Below are 26,636 nucleotides of genomic sequence, written 5' to 3'. Positions count from 1 at the left end.
GATGATTAGGAGTAAAGCTGTATGCATGTTACATGGAGCTCAGAAACTCTTTTCAGCTTTGTGCTTTAAGAAGCAAAAAAATACAGTATATGAGGGAATACAATCGATTGTAGCTGTACAGTAAACCAAAAACTCAAAATTACAACCCATTTAACATTCCACACTAGGGAAGTAGATTTTGATAGTTAACCTATGATCGTAAATTATGATTGCATATTATCAATCGCATCTGTTTCCGACATGTAATCTCATGGTCTGATCAATCGATTATATTTATTACATAAATGTATTCATTCTTTTGATTGACAGTTTGATCAAATCTGATCTAAATCAAATCAGAAGGGAAGTTATGTCTGGATTGTTTGAGCTTTTGATCATTTTAGTCGAGTTGCACATCGTTTGGATAGTAAAATTGACGTGTGCATGGCCATCAAAAAAGACCAGTGTAAATGTTCAAAGTGCGTCCATAGTGGCAAATCTGCAGTCATGTGCCGACTGCACTAGAGCCTGGTACGCACTATTTTTCTTTTTCATTCAACCCAGCAGCTTAATAAAAAAAAAAACTGAAGAGCTCAGGAGGAGCCGCTGTACTAACTATCCAGTGTTAGTACAGCAATCTCCCCTGCTGAGCTATTGTGTTTTGTTAGGGGGACGGTCCCCCTGTCCCACCTTTTTTGGTCCTGCCTCTTCGACAAAAGCCAGACTGGCTGCAGTAGACATGGGCCGAGTGTCCGATACTGCCTGATATTTGGCCCATGTGTATGGCCCTTAAATTGAAACCTGATTGGCTACTGCACATTTGCCAACCACATTGTTCTTTAAAATAAACCTTGTGTTGGTGTTTCTCCTTTGATTTCATTTGGTGAATGGAACTGGAAGTACAATACCATATACATCTTTTACAGGAGATCTTTTTCACCCTGCTTTTAGCTACATCTATTTGCTTTTAAAATTAGTTTCTAAGGTTTTAAGGCTGCAGATACTTTTGTGGACAGTTCTGTATTTCAAAGGGTATTGAAAACCACAGACCATAGGGCTATATTTACTCAGTGAAATGAAGCATTTAAAAATGCAGGAACTTGAAGGGAAACAACTTTGATAAGGGAGCAAAGGTGATGCAGTCGCAGGGAGAGGCAATGCCTGATATGTAGCTGCTGGGCTAACTGTTCATGTCTCCTAATTTTTTTTTTAAACAACTGCAGGCGATTTAAGAATCAAGATATTTATGGTCTCCTAATTTTCGATTTTTTTTTTTTTTTACATTTCTCCTTCCCAGAAAATATGTATGCCATGCTTATTGGCAAACAAAGGTATTGAGCAATATTATTCAGTCTGTAGACTGTCATAACATATTGTGACTGGATTTGACACAATGTAGCCCTGTCAATTCTTCTGAAAAAATCTAAAACAGAGACGGGCAATTTAATTTTCCCAAGGGGACACATGAGAAACTAGCATTGTTATGCAGGTCCAAATTTAATTCTGCAATATCAATTTTGCACCTGAGAAAGTCCGTACGTACATAAACATACAGAAAACAAACATCTGGCATGAAGATTAATTGATACAACTGCTCATGAAATAGGTCTTTTTTAGATGGGCGGTCTGGGGGGGTAAAAACAGGATGTCCCTGACCGCCCCACCCGAATTGTAAATTAACAGCTGGACAGGGCTGTTTACATGCTGCGGCTGCAGCATTTTTAACTTGGGCTGCAGAGTTTGACAAGCAGCACCACTTGTCAAACTCTGGAGCCCAAGTTAAAAATGCTTCAGCCGCAGCATGCGAATGGCCCTGTCCATCTACTTTACAATTCTGCAAACTCACCCATTGAGCTCTCATGATTGGCTGGCAAACATTCAAGGGTATACCCTTTATCGCAAGGAAAGAGTGTAAAAAAGGGGGAGGGTTATGTCTATATTTCAAGAATAATGTACAAGTGAATGTGAAAGATGACATCACTAAGGGAGCTAGGGAGGAGGTGGAATCCTTATGGGTAGAGCTCCAAAGGAATGAAGCTAAGGGGAAAATAATGCTGGGAGTATGCTATAGGCCCCCTAACCTGAGGGAGGAGGGGGAGACAGATCTCCTATCACAATTTGGATTAGCAGCAAGGATGGGAAGTGTTATCATAATGGGAGATTTTAATTATCCAGACGTAGACTGGGCGGAGGGAACTGCACATTTATTTAAGGCCCGCCAGTTCCTAAATGTCTTGCAGGACAATTTTATCGGTCAGATGGTAGACGCACCAACTAGAAATAAAGCGTTACTGGATCTACTGATTACCAATAATAAAGACCTGATCACGGATGTGGAAATACGGGGCAATTTTGGTAACAGCGATCACAGGTCAATTGGCTTCAGTATAAATCGCACAAATAGGAAACATAAGGGGAATACAAAGACACTGAATTTCAAAAGAGCCAACTTCCCTAAACTACAAACCTTGCTAGAAGGCATAAATTGGGATAAAATCTTAGGAACAAAGAACACGGAAGAGAGATGGGTTTGCTTTAGGAGCAAATTAAATAAGGGCATTAGCCAATGCATCCCATTGGGTAATAAATTTAAAAGAGCGAACAAAAGTCCTGAATGGCTTACTGCGATGCAAAAATGCATATAAAAGCAAAGGAGAAGGCCTTCAAAAAATACGAGGTTGAGGGCTCATCATCAGCATTCAGACTTTATAAAGAATGCAACAAGAAATGTAAAGGTGCAGTAAGGATGGCTAAGATAGAACATGAAAGACACATAGCGGAGGAGAGCAAAAAAAAAAATCCCACGTTTATTACTTATTTACTTTCTTTGCTTTGCCCGGCGGACTTTTCGACGGACTTTACGAATGAACGGACTTGCCTACACACGATCAACCGAAGTCCGACGGATTCGTACGTGATGACGTACGACCGGACTAAAACAAGGAAGTTCATAGTCAGTAGCCAATAGCTGCCCTAGCGTCGGTTTTTGTCCGTCGGACTAGCATACAGACGAGCGGACTTTTCGACCGGACTTGAGTCCATCGGATAGATTTGAAACACGTTTCAAATCTAAGTCTGTCAAACTTTTGAGAAAAAAAGTCCGCTGGAGCCCGCACACGATCGAATTGTCCGACGGACTCCGGTACGCTGGGCCAAGTACCGTATTTATAGGCGTATAACACACACCCCAAGTTTAGGAGGGAATTTAAAGGAAAAAAAACTTTTAGGAGGGAAGTTGAAGGGAAAAAAACTTACATTTAAATGCCCATCATTGCAGCCTTGCCCCAGTGCAGCCATGCCCCAGTGCAGCCATGCCCCAGTGCAGCCTTGCCCCAGTGCAGCCTTGCCCCAGTGCAGCCTTGCCCCAGTGCAGCCTTGCCCCAGTGCAGCCTTGCCCCAGTGCAGCCTTGCCCCAGTGCAGCCTTGTCCCAGTGCAGCCTTGTCCCAGTGCAGCCTTCGATCCTGTGATCCCCTGCCATCCTGGGCTTCAAAATCGCCGACCGCGATTTGAAGATGGCGCCGCCGGCGCCGAAATACACAGAGCCGGTCCTCGGCTCTTCTCGGCGGCTCTCGTTCACTTTCGGCTCCAATCGTAGTCCCACCCGGGATGGGCGTGACTGTGAGCGGAGCTATCCGAACCTAGCCGAGTACACTCGGCTAGGTTCGGACGGCGTTCGAGTGAAGCCGAAAGTGGCCGAAAAGAGCCGAGGACCGGCTCTGTGTATTTCGGCGCCGGCGGCGCCATTTTCAAATCGCGGTCGGCGATTTTGAAGATCTGGCAGCTCAGGATCGCAGGGGATCGGCGTATAACACGCACCCGCGATTTTTCCCCTGATTTTAAGGGGAAAAAGTGCGTGTTATACGCCGATAAATACGGTATGCTGTAAAGGATTTCAGTGCAATTAGTGATTTCTGGCCAATCAACAGGTAATTGTAGCATTTGTAAAGTATTAAACACTGGATTTTTTTTTTCAATTGGCCCCGACGCTTTAAATTTATGAACTAAAACAAATTTGGGCCTCAAGCATGAAAGAATCTGGAGGAAAGACCGATCCTGTTTTCTTCCTTAGCCAATTTAGACTTGTGGTGGTCTCCTCTACTGCACTGGAAGGAGCTTGCAGTGGGTAACAAGAACTCTTGACAGACACTGTTCAGCATGATGCCTTGCATGTTGGAGATGTCTGCAGCTTATTAGAAACCAATTGACAGATAATGTGCTGAGTGCATCCTGCCCTTAGTGGTTGAATCCCTTGTTACGACAAAGTTATTCAGTTGGGCATTGCAAAAAGCAGTGACAATGCGCAAAGTTCAGTATTGCATAGCAAGCGCTAAGCAGTCATTTCTTTATGGATTTAACTCTAGTAAAGTAAAAACTTGTGTTGTGCTGTGGATTCCAGGACCCGTTTTTTTTTTTTTTCACTGCTTTACAGAATAGATCTGCAAGAGTACATATTGTAAAAAAACTTTTTTCACATTGCAACCCTTAAACAGCTTGTGTCAAGATCCTTCTCTAATTACAAAATATTGGCTACCAGCTCATATGCTTATTTTATGTAATTGAACGTAAATTACCTCCTATACAGTTTGATGGTTACACCAACCAGTACAATTTGGTCACAACCCATCCTGGTTATTAGACCGTAAAGGAGCTGCAACTTCCAGCAGAGGTAGTGAGCCAGTCAACACTAAATGGCTTCAAACAAACTTGGGACAAACGTAGATCTATACTCAGACAAAAAAGTTAATGGGAGAAAAAAAAAAAAGGCACTTCGAGGGACCACTTGGTCTTTTTTCTGCCGTCACTTTTTTTTATATGTTTCTAACTCACTCGAATGAGATCATACTTCTGCTTATTTTGCTTTGTCCTCCTATTAGGCTCCATTGGTATATATGTGAATCAGATGCTTTTTGAACCACATCCACGCATAACATGTGAACCAGCAGCCTTCTCAATGCAAATTTACAAATAGTAGATAATACTGCGGTGTCCCAAAATAAAAATAGCGATCCTGCAGCAGCAACTTTCCTGTGAGAGACACACAGCACAAAGCAAATAGTCAAAAATAAAGTTGCTCTATATATATTTAATAAAGGAAAAAAGTAAAGCAGACACACTGCAAAAAGGAGTCCACAAAGTGACAAGGAATCCAATATATCCCACGGTGCACTAACAATCACTCGAATGGTGTGTGATTTCCAGAGAGAGCCTCCACCTCATGGAATGGCTGCTTACCAGCTCCTTATAACCTCCTATTACGGAAGATCATTCTCACTTGTGGCTATTAAACCCAACCAAGGCCTTTATTCATCCAGGGGCATCAACCTGAAGAGTACCCACCACTCAAGGAAGAAATCCGATCACATAAGGACCCCAAAAAAGATGAGGCTTCCATAGTGTAAAATCCTTGACGTTTTTAATAATGTGTAAAAGATTGCACTTAATAAAAGATGCATAAAACACGCATAGATAAGCCACCTGGCTAGATACAACAGCTTGTCCTTCCGGGACCTGCACAGACGCGGTGACATCAGCACTTCGCTCCTCCTCATGGGTCACCGCATTTGCGCAGGTTCCGGAATGACCTGCGCCTACTACCCACCGCCATACACTCTCCTGCCCTACTACCTGTCGTAATACACTCCCCTCCTGCACATCACATACTACCCACCAACGTATACTCTCTGCACTGTACATTACCTATTTAACAGACTCTCTTTAACCACACCCCCTTTAAGCCACTCCAAATATTTAGCACAATTAAAACCATGCCCAATTTTTTGCCACATTTGTTTGTTTTTTTGTTTTTGTTTTTTTATGCCTAGGGCCTACTTTTGATCTTGCACACAGGCCCACTGATTTCATGATACGCCCCCTGAGTGTATCTGTCTGGAGTTGAGCTTAAAGTTCATGTGAACTCTCACTTTGTAAAACAATTCACTGAGATGGATGAGCTCTCATGTCTAGGGTGGTCAGTTTGTAATAGTAAAGCAAGTGTATGTGCAGGATTACCAGATATTTCACACAAAGGAAGAATTGCAAAGAAACAGGACACTTTAACCCAAGTACAGGGCACAACATACACATATCTGGAATATGAAATGTTGGGTATCAAACACTTTATTCATTTCTTAACCAGGTTTTTACAGATGAGCTCCACTAACCCTTTACATTTTGTGCTGGCAGATATGATCTTCCGATATCCAGAAGAAGATTATGAATCATTTCCACTACCTGAGTCTGTGCCTCTTTTCTGTCTTCCAATGGGAGCAACCATTGAATGCTGGGCTCCCAAAATCAAGTACCCACTTCCGGTCTTTTCCACATTTGTCCTCACTGGCTCCAATGCAGACAAGGTAAGTGCTAAATACTGCATTATTCTTTATGAAACCGTACATCCCAGTACACAGGGCATCTTCATATTCATTACAATAGGATTATTCTGCCACTTTCAGGTGATTGGATACTGACAATAAAGACAGGAAATCCCTGCCCAGGCATAACTTCAGTTCTTGCTAGTAACTAATCTTAGGTCTGATGGTCATGCCTATGCAGCCTCTGCCCAGATTTCTTCTTTAGCTATTTTTTCTCAAGCTTTCCATTCATAAATAGGATACCGGCTTATCCAGGTCTGATACCTATGGCTGTCTGCTTAGATGAATGGTACCCGGAGCCTGTGACACACCCAGGGACAGCCTGTAGTGTTACTGTTCGGCAATGGACTCTTCGCTATGTGACCCTGTGCAATGATATATTGCCTTGTGGACAGGCAGAGTGCTATACGTGTCTGGGGGTAGGGGGAAACTGGTCCTTCTTTGCTTGTTACCCACATGAACAGGTTCCTATGCAGCTTCCTGGGTTCTGTAGTCCTTTTTCAGGGTGCTTGTTCCTTGAGCATCAGGACACCGATATTGTGTTTCTCTGTACTTTTTCATTGTCTGCTGACTGTGTCTCCAGTTAGTGCCACAGCTGACCCAGGGCACTACACAGCTGTAGCAGAGTTTGGGAGCGGGCCGAAAGCCAAGTAAGCTCTTTAGCAGTCAAACCACCTGCTTACATGACCTGTGCTTGTAGTCACTTCCAGTTTACATTGTCTTCGATCATACGCTGATGCAGGGGGTGTTTTTGGACCCCCCCAAATGCATTGGTTAGTTTTTGGATTGTTCCCCCCATTTTTATTGGAACATAGTTGTATCTGGACATCTTAGCAGTGGCATGGCGCTTCAGTTTCCATTTTTATTTATTTTTGAATTAATTTCAAGGACCAGGTACCCTTGAGCATTTGCAGTGGATGTTCTGGTGACAAAGGTGGATTAGTTCTCCTTAATGTATGCCTTTCCTTCGTTAAAGATTCTACATCGTCTGCTTCGCAGGATTTAGGTGGAGGGCATTCTGGTGATTCTGATTGTCCTGGACTGGCCTATGAGAATGTGTTACTCCCAACATTCTAAACTTGTCATGGAAGAACCATGGCCCTTTCCAAATCGACCTGACTTCTTGTCACAAGGTCTGATTATCCATTCTTCTTTACAGTCGCTGTAATTAACAGCATGGCCGTTGAAGCCAGGATCTTTAGAGATGGGTTTATCTGGGTTAATCAAACCTACCCCGCTGAGAGCTAGGAAGGCGAAAAATTTACCATAGGACTTGTAAGTCTTGTTTTATCTGGTGTGAGGCTCAGAGAATTCATCCTTGTAAGTATGTCATAGGTACTTCAACAAAGGATTAGTTTAAGGGTGTGCACACTTATGCAACCACATTATTTTAGTTTTTTTATTTTTACTTCCCGCCACCTAAAAGATTTTAGTTTGTTGTTCAACTGAGTTGTACAGTTTATAGGTCACATTAAAGGTGGAAAAACAAAATGATCTTTGTCCAGTTTTTTTACATCACAGAAACATGACATTTTAACAGAGGTGTGTAGACTTTTTATAGCCACTGTAGCTGGAAAAGGGGGACCTACTCTGAGTGGTCAAAAGTATATCTGCACAGTGTATGTGTGTGTGTGTGTGTGTGTGTGTGTGTGTGTGTATAGGTCTGTACGTTATCCTGACCCCTAATCTTGTATGATCAGAACTGCTTTTCTAAGCTAGCAGGACCATTTTTTTTAGGTCTCATTCACAATAGTGGCAGGGATTGACGCTCCTCTGAAAAGTGATCTCTGCTCGATCTTTTGATGGGCAGTAAGAAGGTGCTATATTTTGCTTTCTCCCCACCTGTCTAACCGCCTAAATGCAGCATCAACACAAGGGAGCACCACTGTGCCGCAGCCATTTGCAGTTGCCTGCCAGTTGCAGCATGGCCCCATTTACCTTAATCATTCACGTTTGACAGATGGTGTTGCCCTGCAAACGCAACAGTGGGTATATTTTCAGCCACTAAACGTCACAGCTGCAGCCTGTGTGTGATCCTGAATGCTGCTTCTGCAGCTAAAGAGGGAGCAGTTAAAGGTGTGGAAAAAATGAAGCTCAATCACGTGATTTTACTGTCCCTCCTACCTCATGTGTGAACAAGCCTTTAGACTGGGGTGCCTCAAGACGACTAAAAATAATTTTAAAGGGTGCCGTGACTGAAAAAGGTTGGAAACAAAACACTGGTGTAAGAGGCAAAATTCAGTTTTCAGTGATGGCTCATTCTACCTGAAGTGTTGGTGCTTCCTGGGCTAATGTAAATCTGGCCTCGGTAGCTCAAGTTTGTAAGGCCTCTATCTGGTTGACAAGTTTTTGCTGGCTGCTGTGTGAGGTTATAACCTGTTCGGGTTCAGTTGTTTGGGGTTTGATTGTTGCCATGTTCCCTCCCCATGTTCAGTGCTTTGTGATATCCTTATCATGATATCATAAATCAGTTAAAGTGATTGTAAACTCTTGGGTTTTTTTTTTTTAATAGAAAGAACATGTTATACTTACCTGCTGTGTTGTAGTGGTTTTGCACAGAGTAGCCCAGATCCTTCTCTTCTTGGGTCCCTCTTCGCTGCTCTTGTCCATTCAGACACACAGCTGCTGTTCGGGCCCTGCCCCTTCTCTCCCCTGATTGGCTAAAACTGACTGACAGCCGTGGGAGCCAATGGTGCCGCTGCTATGTCTCAGCCAATTGGGGGGAAGAGTCCTGGATGGCCGAGGGACTTGTGGACAGAGATGGGGTACAGGTAAGTATTAGGGGTTCTGGGGGGGCTGCTACACACAGAAGGCTTTTTATTTTAATGCATAGAAATGCATTAAGCTAAAAAACCTTCTGCCTTTACAACTCCTTTTAACTGTTTCTTGGCTTGCTGAAAAATCGAAGCTTTGCTTAGGTGGAATGGGTTATTCATGGGTGGGTATTTCCTGACTTCTTTGCAAGTGTCCATTCACCTGAAGTTGGCAGCATTACCCTATCATTATGAATATGAAGATGGACTGTGTTCTGTGATGTATTCCAGGAAAAGGAATTTTACTAGTAAAAATATCTATAAAAATAAAAATTTTGCAGCAGAACTGTATTACAAAACTGGGCACCTGACATGGTGCCAGCTTAACCACTTCAATACCAGCCACTTGGACACCTTTCCGCCCAGGCCAATTTTCAGCTTTCAGCGCTGTCACAATTTGAAGGACAATTGCACGGTCGTGCTACACTGTACTCAAACAATTTTGATCATTTTGTTCCCACAAATAGAGCTTTCTTTTGGTGGTATTTGATCACCTCTGCGGTTTTTATTTTTTGCGCAACAAATAAAAAAAGACAGAAAATTTTGAAAAAAAAACAAGTTTTTCTTTGTTTCTGTTAAAAATTATTGTAAATAAGTATGTTTTCTTCAATGATGGGCACTGATATGGCTGCACTGACGGCCACTGATACGGCGGCACTGATGGGCACCAATGAGGTGGCACTGATAGGTGGCACTCGTAGGTGGCACTGATGGGCACTCGTAGGTGGCACTGATGGGCACTCGTAGATGGCACTGATGGGCACTCGTAGGTAGCATTGATGGGTACTTGGGGGTGGCACTGATGGGTGGCACTGATAGGGGGCACGGATGGACACTGATAGGTGGGTACGGATGGGCACTGACAGGTGGCACCGATGGACACTGTTGGGTGGCACTGATGACTCTGATTGGTGGCACTGATGCTCCTAAGGTTGGCATTGCAGGGCATCTAGGCAATATTATGGTGCCAATCAGTGCCCATTTGTGGGCACTGATTGGCACAGATTGGGCACTGACTGGGCACATTGGGCACATGTGGATGGCCATGGGGTACATACCTGGCCATCCACATGTTGCCCCTTCCCTGGTAGTCCTAGTGGCGATCCCTGGAGGTCCAGTGTGGTTATCTGGGGGGGGCTGCGCTGATAAACAATCAGCGCAGACCCCCCCTGTCAGGAGAGCCGCCGTTCAACGGCTCTTCCTATTGACATTGTGATCAGCCATGATTGGACACGGCTGAACACGTGGTAAAGAGCCTCCGCCGGAGGCTCTTTACCAAGATCGGTGTAGCGGTGTGTCAGTGTGATCGCCGCTCCACCGATCGCCGCGATGCGCGCCCCCATGTTATCCTGCTGGACGTCATATGACGCCCAGTCAGGATAACGGAACCACTTCCCGGACGTCAATCCGCTATAGTCCGGGCGGGAAGTGGTTAAACAAAGGATTTGTAATACCAATGTACATCACAGAAAAAAAAAACATTTTGCCCACGGGACTTTTAAAGAGTCACACCTCAGACAGTAGATATAAAAATATGAAAAATGTATTATAATACATTTAAAAACGTGTACCACAATGATAAAGAAGACATAAATAATGAACATGAATGGTGCCGTATAAAGTTCATAAGAAAAAATTAGATATGCGGGACCTGAAGGCACCATACAGATACCCCAATCGATCTAGAGCTGCTGCGCGACTGATCTCTACGCGTTTCGTATTGGGATAGAAAAATCCCAATATGTGACGAAATGAACAACAATGATGGAGATACCTTGATAATAAAGAGGTAACCAATTGGGAATGTATAGGATAGTAGTTATGGGGCATAATAAGTGTAGCAAACACTATATAACTATTAAACCAATACCCGGTCCGCAGTTGCTGAAAGTTGTGTGTGTATATGTGTATAAATATATAATGTGTGTGGTAGTAGTATTCCATTAATCTACCATACCAATTAATTGTTAAAAGTGCAAGTTAGCCCTCAATAAATAAAATTGGCATAGAAATGCTATCTAGACTTTAAAGTGGAGGGCCACCCTGAAAAAAAAATTACACCAAAAATCCTGAAAAAAAAAAAAAAAAAAAAAAAACATTTGGGGAAAAAAAATAATTTTTAAACTTACCTAAACCCTTGTTGCTAGGCAGTCTTCCTAATCTGCCTCTTCCTTTTCCGCGGCATCTTCTGCTCCTCGGTGAGCGGCCCAGTTGTCTTCTGGGAACTGTGTGTGTTCCCAGAACACCACAGGGCCATTCACAGAGCGCCGCTCACGTGTGCGCAGTAGGAAACTGGCAGTGAAGCCTGCCTATTTCCCTTACCTAGGATGGCGGTGCCGGGACCCGAGGGACGGGTCGGCCTCGGGCGGCTGACATCGCGGCACCCAGGACAGGTAAGTACTTATTTAAAGTCAGCAACTACAGTGTTTGTAGCTGCTGACTTTTTTTTTTTTTTTTTTACGGCCGGAATCCCGCTTTAATCGGGTAATGAGTGAAGGTGCAAAAATAGTGATGGTGTGGCCCCAGTGTATAATGAAGACTTCAAATCCCGTTTCCATTTGAAGTCTTCATTATACACTGGTACCACACACCATCACTATTTTTGCACCTTCACTCACTAATTTACCTGATTAATGTCTAGATAGCATTTCTATGCCAATTTTATTTATTGAGGACTAATTTGCACTTTTAACAATTAACTGGTATGGTAGATTAATGGAATACTATAAATATATATATATATTCTACAACTTTCAGAAATTGCGGACCGGGTATTGGTTTAATAGGTACAGTGGGGCAAAAAAGTATTTAGTCAGCCACCAATTGTGCAAGTTCTCCCACTTAAAAAGATGAAAGAAGCCTGTAATTGTCATCATAGGTATACCTCAACTATGAGAGACAAAATGTGGAAACAAATCCAGACAATCACATTGTCTGATTTTTGAAAGAAATTATTTGCAAATTATGGTGGAAAATAAGTATTTTGTCAATATCAAAAGTTCATCTCAATACTTTGTTATATATCCTTTGTTGGCAATGACAGAGGTCAAACATTTTCTGTAAGTCTTCACAAGGTTGTCACACACGGTTAATGGTATGTTGGCCCATTCCTCCATGCAGATCTCCTCTAGAGCAGTAATGTTTTGGGGCTGTCGCTCGGCAACACGGACTTTCAACTCCCTCCAAAGGTTTTCTATGGGGTTGAGATCTGGAGACCGGCTAGGCCACTCCAGGGCCTTGAAATGCTTCTTACGAAGCCACTCCTTCGTTGCCCGGGCAGTGTGTTTGGGATCGTTGTCATGCTGAAAGACCCAGCCATGTTTCATCTTCAATGCCCTTGCTGATGGGAGGAGGTTTGCACTCAAAATCTTACGATACATGGCCCCATTCATTCTTTCATGTACACGGATCAGTCGTCCTGTTCCCTTTGCAGAGAAACAGCCCCAAAGCATGATGTTGCCACCCCCATGCTTCACAGTAGGTATGGTGTTCTTTGGTTGCAACTCAGCATTCTCTCTCCTCCAAACACGACGAGTTATGTTTCTACCAAAGAGTTCTACTTTGGTTTCATCTGACCATATGACATTCTCCCAATCCTCTTCTGGATCATCCAAATGCTCTGTAGCAAACCTCAGACGGGCCCGGACATGTACTGGCTTAAGCAGGGGGACACGTCTGGCACTGCAGGATCTGAGTCCCTGGCGGTGTAGCGTGTTACTGATGGTAGCCTTTGTTACTTTGGTCCCAGCTCTCTGCAGGTCATTCACTAGGTCCCCCCATGTGGTTCTGGGATTTTTGCTCACCGTTCTTGTGATCATTTTGACCCCACTGGGTGAGATCTTGCGTGGAGCCCCAGATCGAGGGAGATTATCAGTGGTCTTGTAAGTCTTCCATTTTCTAATTATTGCTCCCACAGTTGATTTCTTCACACCAAACTGCTTGCCTATTGCAGATTCAGTCTTCCCACCCTGGTGCAGGTCTGCAATTTTGTTTCTGGTGTCCTTCGACAGCTCTTTGTTCTTCACCATAGTGGAGATTGGAGTGTGACTGTTTGAGGTTGTGGACAGGTGTCTTTTATACTGATAACAAGTTCATAAAGGTGCCATTAATACAGGTAATGAGTGGAGGACAGAGGAGCCTCTTAACTAAGAAGATACAGGTCTGTGAGAGCCAGAAATCTTGCTTGTTTGTAGGTGACCAAATACTTATTTTCCACCATAATTTGCAAATAAATTCTTTCAAAAATCAGACAATGTGATTGTCTGGATTTGTTTCCACGTTTTGTCTCTCATAGTTGAGGTATACCTATGATGACAATTACAGGCCTCTCTCATCTTTTTAAGTGGGAGAACTTGCACAATTGGTGGCTGACTAAATACTTTTTTGCCCCACTGTATATAGTGTTTGCTACACTTATTATGCCCCATTACTACTATCCTATACACGCCTGTTTGGGTATCCCCATCATTGTTGTTTATTTCATCACATATTGGGATTTTTCTATCCTTATTGGTGATGCACACTTTTTTTCATCACCTCACCGATTTTTCCTCCTTTTTGTCATTAGCGCATTTTTTACCCATATATTAACTCCATTATGTTTCCAGGTGTGTGGCATCTTTTCCTTCCTCTGGTTGCGTTTACATTGACCACCAGGATGTCAGATCTGTGAACATACCATGTTGTTGCCATCTCCCGCCCCTTCACAGCTCCCATGGGGAAAAGGAGTTGACTTCTGGACATGCTCAGGGGAGACCCTTTGTATGTTACCATATATATTGCTACACATAAGCTTGCCTTCTTTATCCAACCGGATTACTTTTCCGGCGAGAGTTGATCAGCATTTGGCACTACTTTTAAGTTACAGATATTGAGATCTACTCATACATATATGGCTCTTCTCCTGCCCTTTCCCCTTCCCCCTAATACCCCTTCCTCCTTAATTTTTCAATTTCTGCAGGATGCTTTTACCCTTTTTTCTTCCCATGTTTTCAGGTGGCTGTAACGTTGTATATTATCACTGTTTTGCATTGCTAGGAGGTCTGAACAAATTGAGCTTTGCTGTGGAAAGAGAGGAAGCTAAGCTGTTATCTGGCAAGGACAGCAAAAGCTGATAGCTGAAAGGATCAGCAAGAGCTGTACAAAAAGGGTGTGACAGTGTTTGCAGTCTCTGAGCAGTACTATGTACAAGTCACTATGGCTCTCTACAAGTTTTTATCCTGGTTTCTCCTATCCTAATAGACTCCTATTGGTTCATGGTATTTTGGTTTTGAACGGTAATTGCAGAGATCATGTTAGGAGATATAAATTAGGTTTTTAAAATGATGATGAAAATGAGCTGTTCCGTAAAATACCAGCTATGGTAACCAAATGTCTCTTGGAAGTCTTTGAAAAAGCAGCACAGAGCTGAAGGGAAAGTCCTTGGGAAAACCAAATGTTTTTATTGAGTTTTGTCACCACATTATAGTGTGGGTAATTCCAAGAAAAACTTTTCTGCAAATCATAAATAGAGCAGAGTAGGTGATTTTTATATATATATATATATATATATATATATATATATATATATATATATATATATATATATATATATAGATATATATATATAGATATATAGATATATATATCTATATATATATAGATATATATATCTATATCTCTCAAAAACTGAGTGTTAGATTTATACCATATACTGTATTATACTATAAAGTAAACATTTTGGAATGGAGAATGAATTGATACCAGTAACAAGTTTGATACGAGCCAACCATTTTGGGAGTATATAAATAAAAAACAGTCTAATTTTATATAACCAAAAAGTGTATTAGTGGTGCCCATATTCTACCAAGCAAGCCCATTGTAATGGCAATACGGAGCACTCACAAGAGTGTTGTATTTGGCAATCAAAAGTCCTATTACCAGGCTTCTATGTCTATAGGAGATATGTGATGTGACCCTGGCCTGCAAAAATGGGATGGCATCAGAAGCAAGTGTACAACTTTTAACTGGAAAAACAAAATCCTTAGGGCTTATGTACATGTTAACCCCCCCAACAAGTTTTGTTTTTTGCTCCTGAGCCTTGTTTGTCACAGTATTGCCTAGATTGCAATGGAATGCCTACTGATGTGTAGTTGGGAAAGATAGTTCACACTCTTGCATTTCATTTCTCTTTCAATGTTTTTATTGAAATCAAGTTTTAACAGGGTTCACATTGATACAAGTTTTGTTTCAACAGTAATGTTACAATTGTGAATCTCAAATTAGCGTGAATGTCTCATTATATAACTGTACTAGAACTAAGGTCCCCACCCTATCTATTCCTATCCATAAACAAACTGATGGTTGATGAGGCGCCTAACACACCTAGAAGATAGTACAGTGAAATTTCCTGTAGAGGGACTATCATGTGATGTAATTCAGTTTCCCAACTTGGAGTTATAACAGAAAACCTAAGTATTAAGTATACTCTAGGTTTAATATACTGTAGAGCCCGCTGTCAGGCGTGTGGGAACCCAACTATGGGGACAAAGTAAAGGTTTGTATGTAGAAATAAAAGAAAAGGAAAGGGGGAAAGAAAGAAAAGGAAGAAAAGAAAAGGAGAAGTAGAATGTGCAAACGATCTCCACGCTCCAGGCCGCTGACCCCCCCCCCCCCCCCCCCCGCGCCCCTCACGGTGACTGAAGATATTTAATCCAAAGGTTCCAAACCCTTTCAAATCTATCTTGTTGGTCGCGAAGAATACTAGTTAATTTTTCATTTATCATGATCCAAGAAATTTTGTTAACTAATGCCAAATTTATCAGGTGGGTTTTCCATGCTCACGCTATGGTTATCTTAGCTGCTAGGAGGATAAAAAAGATACGGGATCTGAGGTGCCTGGGTAGTTCGCTCGAAAGGTCAGAAAATAAGGCTGTCTTAACATTTTTAGGTATGTTCACTCCAGTCACCGAAAAAACCAAGTTAAAAATTCTTATCCAAAATCTCTTGACTTTCGGACATGTCCACCAGGTGTGGAGCATTGTGCCCTCTTGACCACACCTCCTGAAACAGAGAGGCGATGCATCTGGGTGGATTTTGGCTATCCGTGTGGGAACTAGGTACCATCGTGACAATACCTTATAGTTCGCCTCTACTAGGGAAGTGTTCAAAATTCCCCTGTGCACCATGGTTGACCACTTGGACCAAACGTCCTCATCTGTCGTCTCCCCCAGGTCCGCTTCCCAAGCTAATTGGTAGGAAAGTTTAGAGCCCTGGTCTGTTAGTAAAACATACAACTCTGAAATACTACCTCGCGTTCCAGGCCCTCTTAAGCATTTATTTTCATAGAGCGTTCTAGTGGTGATGTCCCCCTGGTCTCTACATAGTGAACGTAAATAATGAGTAATTTGGGAGAGTCGGAAGGTCTAGAGTGTCTCGAAAGTAGGAGGGTTTTCTGATGCCCCTATGATCTATGAAATGTGCCATCTTGTACAAGCCTTTATTGATCCACCAAGCAAACTGTTGTGGATGTTGACTTGGGGGAAAGTGCGGGTTCCCAAAAATAGGGGCTACTGGAGTGAGTGGTGACCTAAGAGAGTATACTTTGCACATCCTATCCCAAAGGCCCAGTGAGTGAGATAGAGAGGGGCTCAGAATGGCTCTGCGTTCCTTAGAAGGCAGCCACATTAGAAGGTCCATAGGGAGAGGAGAGCACGCTTGTGCCTCTAGGTTAACCCAATCAGGGCGATAGGTTGTAAAATAAATTTGGTAAAGTTGTGCCAACTGGGCCGCTCTATAGTAACGCCAAAAGTGTGGTACCCCTAATCCACCCTGCCCCTTTAAGACATACAAATAAGATCGAGCCACCCGGCAACCTCCCTGGCTCCAGATGAATTTGAAAATTAATGATTGGAGTTGTTGCATTTCATTTCTGTAGGCTGGGTTCACATTTGTGCGATGACAGGCATCGCATGTGATTCGCACGGCATTCTTGTGCAGATCACATGCGATGTCTGATGCGCATTCAGCCATACAAGCTGGCTGAAATCGCATTGCATTCACACCAAAATGGTGCAGGACCCTTTTTTTTGGTCTGCATTAGAATCGGATGGCAGAGGTGTTCACACCTCTACCATCCGATTCCTGCACCATTTGGTTTGCACACACTGCAAACCAATCTGGGGGTGTCGGCAGCTGAAGGAAGGGATTGGGGGTGGTAAAACTGCAGTGTTTTACCACCCCTCAACTTTGTGTGAACGAGCCCTAAGGGTGCCGCTGCTGAATGCAACTAAGAGCTCATTCACAAGTGTAGCAGACACTGCTGTTCCTCTGAAAAGTGTATTTGACAGGTGGTGTGGAGGCGATAGGTTACCTCCTCACCACCTGATTTAAACCCATGATTGCCGTGCAATGCACACAATTGTGACACAGTAGTACAGCAATTAGAGGTTTAAATCAGGTGTGATCTTCGACTTCTCCCATGTGGTTCAGGTATGTCTCTACCTCTTTAAGGTTGCCTACCCCTGCCTTAGATGAAGGGCCCATTCACACTAGAAACTGTACATCTATTGCACGTTTTTTCCTTGCATGTATGCATGCATTTGATGTGCATTTTTTTATGCGCATTTACATGCAGTTGGTGCGCATTTACATGCAGTTGACATGCGTTTTTCTGTCTGTATTTGATCTCTCAGATTAGTGGTAGAACTCATTCCACTGTAATCTGCTTAAAGTGATTGTAAGGGTTCGTTTTTCTTTTTTTTTTTTTTTTTTTTTAATAACAAACATATCATACTTACCTCCACTGTGCAGCTCATTTTGCACAGAGTGGCCCCGAACCTCGTCTTCTGGGGTCCCTCGCGGCTCCTCCCCACATCAGATAACCCCTTAGGAGAAGCACTCTGTCAGGGGTTACCTTGCGGGTGTGCTCCCGAGTCCATCATTTGGCATCCATAGCCACTGAATGTATGAATGGGCCCTGCCCCCCAGCGCCCCCGTCATTGGATTTGATTGACAGCAGTGGGAGCCAATGGCTGCGCTGCTATCAATCTTTTCAATCAGGACACGAGACACCAGCTAGTGCTGGTGTGCTCATTCCCGGACAGAGAAAGATCGAGGTGAGGTAAATAAAACGGGGGCTCGGGGGGGCTGCAGCACCACAGAAGGTTTTTCACCTTAATGCATAGAATGCATTAAGGTGAAAAACCATGAGGGTTTACAACCCTTTTAAGTATTAAAAACTGAATGCAAGTCCAGCCGTATATGATTTCAGATTCAACTGTAGTGCACTGATCACAGTGGATCACTCACCGTTCCCCATTTAGAAAAAGCTTTGCACTCTTTTCACAGGGTGCAAGGCATTCTGTGATTTGGTAGAAGAAAGCTAATGAAGTTCACTCTCACCTTCGCCAATCACAGAACACCTTGCATTTTGTGAAACTAATGCAGGGCCTTTCCTGAATACAGGATAAGGGTACAGGCTACATCGAAGGACCCATTGTGATCACTACAGGCAAAACTGGAAATCTCAGTGCTGGATGTTCACTGCCAACAGGAGAATGTGGCCTGAATAAAAGTAAGAATTTAATGAACATGAGTGGCAGCCACAGATGGGGGCTTATGTTTATAAGTGGTAACTTATTTTTAATGTGCAAATGTACCAGAGCAGTTTTGGCTTAGCTTTAACGTACTTCGTTTCATTAATGTACTTTCACTTGTTTTCTTACACTAAGGTCTATGGTGCTGCTATTCAATTCTATGAACCATACCCTCGAGAAAGGCTATCTGAGAAACAGATGAAACAGCTTGGACTTCTTACAGCTGTGGACAAAAAAGTCTTGACTTCTAAAATTATCAATACCAACAAGTGCATCTGCCTGCTCTCTCACTGGCCCTTCTTTGAAAGCTTTCGAAAGTTTTTAATGTTCATCTATAAGCTCTCGGTGTCTGGTCCTCACACACTTCCCATTGAAAAGTAAGTGTATAACCATTTAAGGCCAGAGGTCATTGATGCCTGGTTGTCCAGACCAAATCTAGCAGTATCTGTATACATTGGTTAACGTAACAATCTTTAACATAATCTAAATTGGCTACATAAATAATGTTTGCAGTGCTTTTTTTAAGGACATTCCAAGGCTTTTATTGGCTAATTGTTCTAGTAAAGTTCCTGCTTGTGGTTTTTATTATAAGCAAAAATGGTTTCAAATGCATTTTTTTAACAGCTTACAATAATTTGCACTGTGTAATTTCTGTCCACTGCCTCCTTCCTCTGTTATCTGCATGAGTCCCTTCTGGCAGGTTTTCCTGACACCAAGAGGTAAAACGTTTATAGAGGAGGGAGCTCCAACACACAGCCTGTGATTGACAGTCTCAACTTTAAAACCTCAGACAGTCTGTATAAATTGTGTACTTTGATCGGCTGTAGAGGAGAGGACCGCAGATAAACATGCACAACTTATGTATAAGTATTTTTTTCATTTGTGTGTCACCTGAGGCTAGTCACTTCACTGGGTGTATGTAAGGATTTAAGACCACTTTAATTTATCATTCCATATATCACCCTAACTCCCACAGCCTACTAGCTGCCACGCTTAAATTGTCTCCCCCTCTTCCTATGAAACATGACCACTTGCCAACCAAACCAAGCCTTTTCTGGCACTTTTTGTTTACAAGTAAAAATTCTGAATTTTTTGGAAAAAATACACTTTAATTAATTTTAATGCAGAGAAAAAAAAACACACAATATATAACGCAAATTTTGTGGTAAAATATAAAAGACGATGTTACGCCGAGTAAATAGATGAATAACATGTTAAGCTTTAACATTGCGCACGCTCATGGAATGGCGACAAACTATGGTCCTTAAAAATCTCCATGGGCAACGCTTTAAATTTTTTACAGGTTACCAGTTTAGAGTTAAAAATAAAAATAAGAAAGTGTGGCGCTAGTGAGTAATGAGACACAGATTACTAGTCAGGTAATGGTGATCTCTATAGAAGTGAATTTTTAAAGGACATCCCAAAGGGTGTATAGAATATAAAGTAATGGTGGAAACTTAGGTGTGTAGGGGAGTGGGATACTCAGTAACAACCTGTAGGGTGGTTAAAAAACATTCATGCGTACACAACCATATTCCAAAGTGACATTACAGATAAATAGATACATATTAGTGCAAGGTATCTTGATGTGCTAAGTATACAGTTCCACACAAAAATGCTGTTCATTAAGGTTGAAACCAGGAGAGGGGGCATCAAAATCCCTGAAAAGGGATACATATATATGAAAAATAAATGTTAGTTGGTGGACAGATAAAGTACTTCTAATTTAGTCCCACAGACATCTGGGCGTAAGCCGTCTTCCTATAAGATGATTACAGGCTATTTGAGAAGGGTCCTTAGGTACAGGCAAAATCTTGACTCATGTGGATGGTCTCAACACCGAGAAAGAAAGACAAAAGGATGCCCTTACCGGATATGGTGGACTCACAGGCCGTTGGCGGTGAGTCAAACGAGCTTGTACCGTCCAGCGGTATGGGGTAGGGATCTGTAAGAAGACTTGTGCAGAATCTCATCAGACGTCCTCGGATGGAGTACCAGGTTAGGATCCGGAGCCCCCGGAAATCGGTTGTGGTCGCCGAATGACCGTTTCCTCAAAAGCCCGTTATGTGAACCAATAGGCAAAGAAAAGAAAAAAGCTTCCACATAGTGTGAATCCCGCCTGCCGCTCCACTCCGCGCCAATCCAACAACGTTCCGCGCTCCGCCCACCACGTGACACCGCACGTGCGACTCCTAGGAGTCGCACGTGCGGTGTCACGTGGTGGGCGGAGCGCGGAACGTTGTGGAAGCTTTTTTCTTTTCTTTGCCTATTGGTTCACATAACGGGCTTTTGAGGAAACGGTCATTCGGCGACCACAACCGATTTCCGGGGGCTCCGGATCCTAACCTGGTACTCCATCCGAGGACGTCTGATGAGATTCTGCACAAGTCTTCTTACAGATCCCTACCCCATACCGCTGGACGGTACAAGCTCGTTTGACTCACCGCCAACGGCCTGTGAGTCCACCATATCCGGTAAGGGCATCCTTTTGTCTTTCTTTCTCGGTGTTGAGACCATCCACATGAGTCAAGATTTTGCCTGTACCTAAGGACCCTTCCCAAATAGCCTGTAATCATCTTATAGGAAGACGGCTTACGCCCAGATGTCTGTGGGACTAAATTAGAAGTACTTTATCTGTCCACCAACTAACATTTATTTTTCATATATATGTATCCCTTTTCAGGGATTTTGATGCCCCCTCTCCTGGTTTCAACCTTAATGAACAGCATTTTTGTGTGGAACTGTATACTTAGCACATCAAGATACCTTGCACTAATATGTATCTATTTATCTGTAATGTCACTTTGGAATATGGTTGTGTACGCATGATTGTTTTTTAACCACCCTACAGGTTGTTACTGAGTATCCCACTCCCCTACACACCTAAGTTTCCACCATTACTTTATATTCTATACACCCTTTGGGATGTCCTTTAAAAATTCACTTCTATAGAGATCACCATTACCTGACTAGTAATCTGTGTCTCATTACTCACTAGCGCCACACTTTCTTATTTTTATTTCTACTTGCAACGGTCAAATTGCTGTGTTGGCTGCTCCATTCCTTTATAGAGTTGGCGCAATTTCTACACCTTCTTTTTGTACCAGTTTAGAGTTACAGAGGAGGTTTTGTGCTAGAATTATTGCTCTCGTAATAACATTGTGGCGATACCTCATGTGTGGTGCGAACACTGTTTACATATGCGTTTGCATGTTTTTTTTTGTTTTTGTTTTTTATACTGATACTTTCAATTTTGTTTTTTTGTTTTTTATCCCTTTTATTCCTGTAACAAGGCATGTAAATATCCCTATAAAAATAAGGGATGGCAGGTCCTCTTTATGGAGAGATCTGGTGTTTATAGGACCCCAGATCTCCCCTCTATCTTTAAAATCAAAAGATCCAAAACATTTTTTGATCTTTCGCTGTAAAAAATGTTTACTTCCGCTGTAGACCAGAAGTGACGTCATGTCGTCACTCCAGTCCTCCAAGATCCTAGAGGTGATCAAAGATGATTTGGTCTCTGTGCACCTCTATGGTCAGCTGCACGAACCACCGGATCATTTCTCGGGCGTGCCAGTAAAAAAAGGTAACGCCGAGAAACACAGATGAGCTGCGGGAGGGACGACTCCTCCCTCTGCTTCTGAAAGTGATCCAGCAGCTAATTAGCCGCTCGGGCCGCTTTCACGAGAGAGCCAATTGCTGGCTGAAAGGAAAATACTCAACCATAACCCCAGTAAACCACTTGCAAGCCACAACGTGTATATATACGCATTGCGGTCGGCAAGTAGATAATGACCGGTGAGCTGGCAGGCTTGTTTGTAAATAAATCCATGTGATCAGTATGAATGGGTGCCATAGCAATAGAGATAGGGAACCAATCAGAGGGAATTGGGCCAAGAAATTTCAGTGACAGTGCAGTCTCAGCAACTAGAACATAAAAGAATGCTCTCTTTGTATTCTGAGAAACCTTGTTTCTGAGAAACCTTAACCTATTCAGGTAAGGAGAATTAGTAGCATGTTTGCCTCCATTGAAAGGGCAAATCTTTTATTATTGATCTTTTGGAGAGTAATGTGACACTAAACAATATCCTTATTCTCCAAATATAATCCACGCACATCCACTTTTTAATGGCCCTGTAATTTTATTTTTCATGAAATTATATCTTACTGTGTTTTTCTGCCTCCTTGCAACATCCTCCTTCAGCTCCCAAACCTCTTCCTTGCCTCTCACTTCCATTCAGTTTGAACTAGCTGAGCACCTTTGTTGCAGTCATTTGGATTGCTCTATGCTCTGTAATCCTCTCAAAGTGCATGGTCCCTAGTCTATCTTGCGAACAAGCAAGAGAGGGTGGCTACATTCCTGCATACAGTGGGACCATGGAAAACAAAATGGAGTCACCTTGTAATACGAAGTCAGATCACAGCAGCAAATAGAACAGATTTGGAGGAGGCAGCAGAAGGTACTTTTTTGAGTTCAGATTACATTTTCTTCTTTTTTTTTTGTGTTACTTTAACCATGCAATTATTTTGTTTGTATATAAATTTCAGCACATTTACTTAGTTTCCGAATAAGGAGAATGGTATGAAAAATGAAAGTGGATGTAAACCCTGATATACACCCAGTGAAGTAAACAGCCTCAGATGATTCACAGAGATGAAGCAAATCTCCCTACATAAGTTTTACATGTATATCTGCTATCTTGAGCTTTATATATTCTTTAGAAAGTTCAGATTGTGTTAGATTTTCTCCTGTTCAGCACTGCAGTGAAGCCTGGGCAAACAGCCAAGGCAGCTGATTGGAGGAAAGGCACACACCCCTCTCCTCATAGGTAGAGACTTTCAGAACTGTTGTTAAATAGTTCAGCACTCTGCTAATCTATTTATAGCATCCTCCCCAACACAAAACTCAGGCTGCTTGTATCTCAGTTGTCAGCTACTTGGACACAGTACTTTGAAAAGAGATAAGAAAACACTGCAGACATATGTGTCCAGCTCAAATTTCATGAATCGGGTTTACATCCACTTTAACGCAAGTGTGGAATTGCTTTTCATTTTTTATTTATTTATTTTTTTTACAAAATATGCAATAGGACTTACTGGTTTTTTTTTCATTTTACTTTCAGACATATTTCACACTTCATGCACAATGTTCCTTTCCCATCTCCTCAAAGGCCAAGAATCCTTATGCAGGTAATTGTTTTTTATGTACTTAGCTTTAAATCTTGCACATAATGTTTGTAGTCCTAAAGGTACACTACAGTCAGAATTGATAGTTAAATCATAAAATGCATACAGGAAGTTCAGCCTGCCCTCAATTAAGTTTTTAACCCCTTCGCGCCTAAGGTTAAAACAAATCTTAATGCCCAAGCACAATTTTGCAACTTTGAAAAATGTTAGTAAAAACGTACATATCATCATCTCTACTTTGTGCATCCAGGTGGATTTTATGTCGGTTTTTTTTTTTCAGGGCAAATTGGGCTTTTATTTGGTGGTAAATGGTAATTTTTTTTTAATTATCAAAGGAAAACTGGCTCGAAATAGTAAGAAAAAAAAAAAAAATATATATATATATATATATATATATATATATATATATATATATATATATATACATTTTTATTTTAAACCTAGCTGTAAATTTCTTTCTCTATCATAACCTTCCACCAAAGAACATATTTTGTCAAATATGGCTCGTTAGTCAAGTAAGGTTGCCGAGAGGCATTCGTTGACCATGATCCACGACAGCTTAGTTTTCACCAAGTCGAAGTGGATTGTAGAAGACCTCCAGGACCTAGCTATGGCAAGCCTAGCTGCGGTAAAAATAAACGTTATGAGTTTTCTCGTGTGTTCCATCAACTAGACGTCCCAGCAATGCTTGGTGTGATGATTTTAGTAGGTTACCCTGAGTGGGTAAATAATATTGTAGATACGGATCCAAAATCGCTTAACTTTTGGACACGATCACCAAGTATGTAGTACTGTTCCCTCCATATCACAACCTCAGAAGCAAGAGGTAGCCCCTGGGACATACGCCGTCAGTCTCACCGGGAAATATGACATCTCTATTTCTATATGGATTTACTGTGCTTGCACAGCCTCGATGTCGCCCCTCTGAGCATGTGCGTAACCGTTTCCTTCTCTGGGTATGCGTCTCTCAGGCAACACCAGCGACTCCACAGTTTCTTTCGGAGCTCAGCACAGCGATTCTGTGCTTCTACATGCAGCTTATAGTGCGTGGCACAAAAGGCTTAAACCCTTCCATCTCCACAGCAGCAGAGGTTTCCAATACCCCACTGTGTTTTTCACCACAACTGGCAAATCACAAGCATGGGGTTAAGAGGTTAGATGACCCTAGTACCCTCTGTTCAGATAGTTATCTAATTCTCTACCTTCTCTGCACTCCACTGGCCTTTGAAATCTGGCAAGAAATTTTCTGCTATAATGTCTAATTTGCCTTGGTTGCAAACACGATTCCAGAGGAGGAGGTAGATGAGGATGATCTCACCTCTTATTCTGAGGAATTGCCCTTATGTCCAGATCCAAAATATCCCAAGAAAATATCTTTAGACTGTCTTGACATGGTAAGTGGTGTAGGAGTCTACCTCTCAGCTCCAGTCTAACCACCTCAATACCGCCAAATATATATATATATATATACACACACACACACACACGGAGTCTCATATTGAGGTGGTTATACCAGGATCATAGTTGCATCTACAACCATGACCCTGGTACCATTTTAGTTTGGCGGCGATTCCCTGTCAGGTAAAAGTCATCTGAGTGGCTATACAGCTGCTCAATCGCTTTTACAGGCTGTGGAAGGCTCCCCCCCCATGACCCATACTGGACCTTTTTGCTGCCAGTCATTTTTGCGTTTTTTGCACACATGGTTAAAAAAAATAATTTCTAGGCTGAAGATTACATGAACTCCCCAAGCATTATGTATTTTCAGAAAGCAGGCACCCTATAGAATAAACTGGTTGTAGTTCCAGTTTTTTTTAATGTCATGCAATATTAGCGCAGGGGTTTAGGAAGCACAACATTTCAGTAAAAAATACATTACAAATGCACATGAATGCAAAAAATTTACCCAATTTTTTGGTAAAATATAAAAGATGAGTTGTGCAAAGTAAATACCCATGTCAAGCCTTAGCATGAATGCCGCTGCAAGACTCATCCACCTTACCAACCATTCAGTGTCCTCCACCCCTCTCTGCCAATCCCTTCACTGGCTTCCACTCACCCAACTAATACAATTCAAAGTACTAACAATAATTTACAAAGCCATCCACATCGCTGCCCCCAGCTACATCACTAACCTAGTCTCAAAATACCAACCAAATCACTCTCTTCGGTCCTCCCAAGACCACCTGCTCTCTAGCTCCCTTGTCACCTCCTCCCATGCTCGCCTCCAGAGCTTCTGCCACCCTTTGGAACTCCCTACCCCAATCTGTCCGACTGTCCCCTAATCTATCCATCTTTAGACGATCCCTGAAAACCCTTCTCTTTAAAGAAGCCTATCCTGCTTCTAACTAACACTGTTTTACTTTCTCCATCAGCTCATCCCCCACAGCTATTACCTATTGTATCAATTGACCCTCCCTTTTAGATTGTAAGCTCTAATGAGCAGGGCCCTCTAATTCCTCTTGCACCAAGTTGTAATGTAACTGTAATGTCTGCGTTCATTTTGCTAAGCGCTGCGCAAACTGTTGGCACTATATAAATCCTGTATTATTATTATTATTATTATTGCATGTGATCGTGAAATGACAAAAAACCTCAGTACCCTATATTTTCCATAGACCACGCTTTAACCACTGGGCACTTAAACCCCCTTCCTAACCAGACCAATTTTCAGCTTTCGGTGCTCACATTTTGAATGACAATTATACAC

At 42.3% G+C, this 26,636-nt stretch overlaps 1 protein-coding gene across 2 annotated transcripts in view; it reads left to right on the top strand.

Moving 5' to 3' along the window:
• DENND4C (DENN domain containing 4C) overlaps positions 1–26,636 on the top strand; it is a 245,983-nt gene that overhangs the window by 75,490 nt on the left and 143,857 nt on the right. For both annotated transcript variants that reach the window (XM_073636528.1, XM_073636518.1), the window contains exons 5-7: positions 6,164–6,333; positions 18,875–19,116; positions 23,863–23,929. In XM_073636528.1, the coding sequence (XP_073492629.1) occupies positions 6,164–6,333; positions 18,875–19,116; positions 23,863–23,929 (479 nt within the window). The remainder of the gene's footprint in view (positions 1–6,163; positions 6,334–18,874; positions 19,117–23,862; positions 23,930–26,636) is intronic.

Source organism: Aquarana catesbeiana, linkage group LG01, assembly GCF_042186555.1.
Source record: "Aquarana catesbeiana isolate 2022-GZ linkage group LG01, ASM4218655v1, whole genome shotgun sequence".
Classification (NCBI taxonomy): domain Eukaryota; kingdom Metazoa; phylum Chordata; class Amphibia; order Anura; family Ranidae; genus Aquarana; species Aquarana catesbeiana.
The sequence above is the reverse complement of the archived record's forward strand: the minus strand, read 5'-3'. Positions and strand labels throughout refer to the sequence as shown.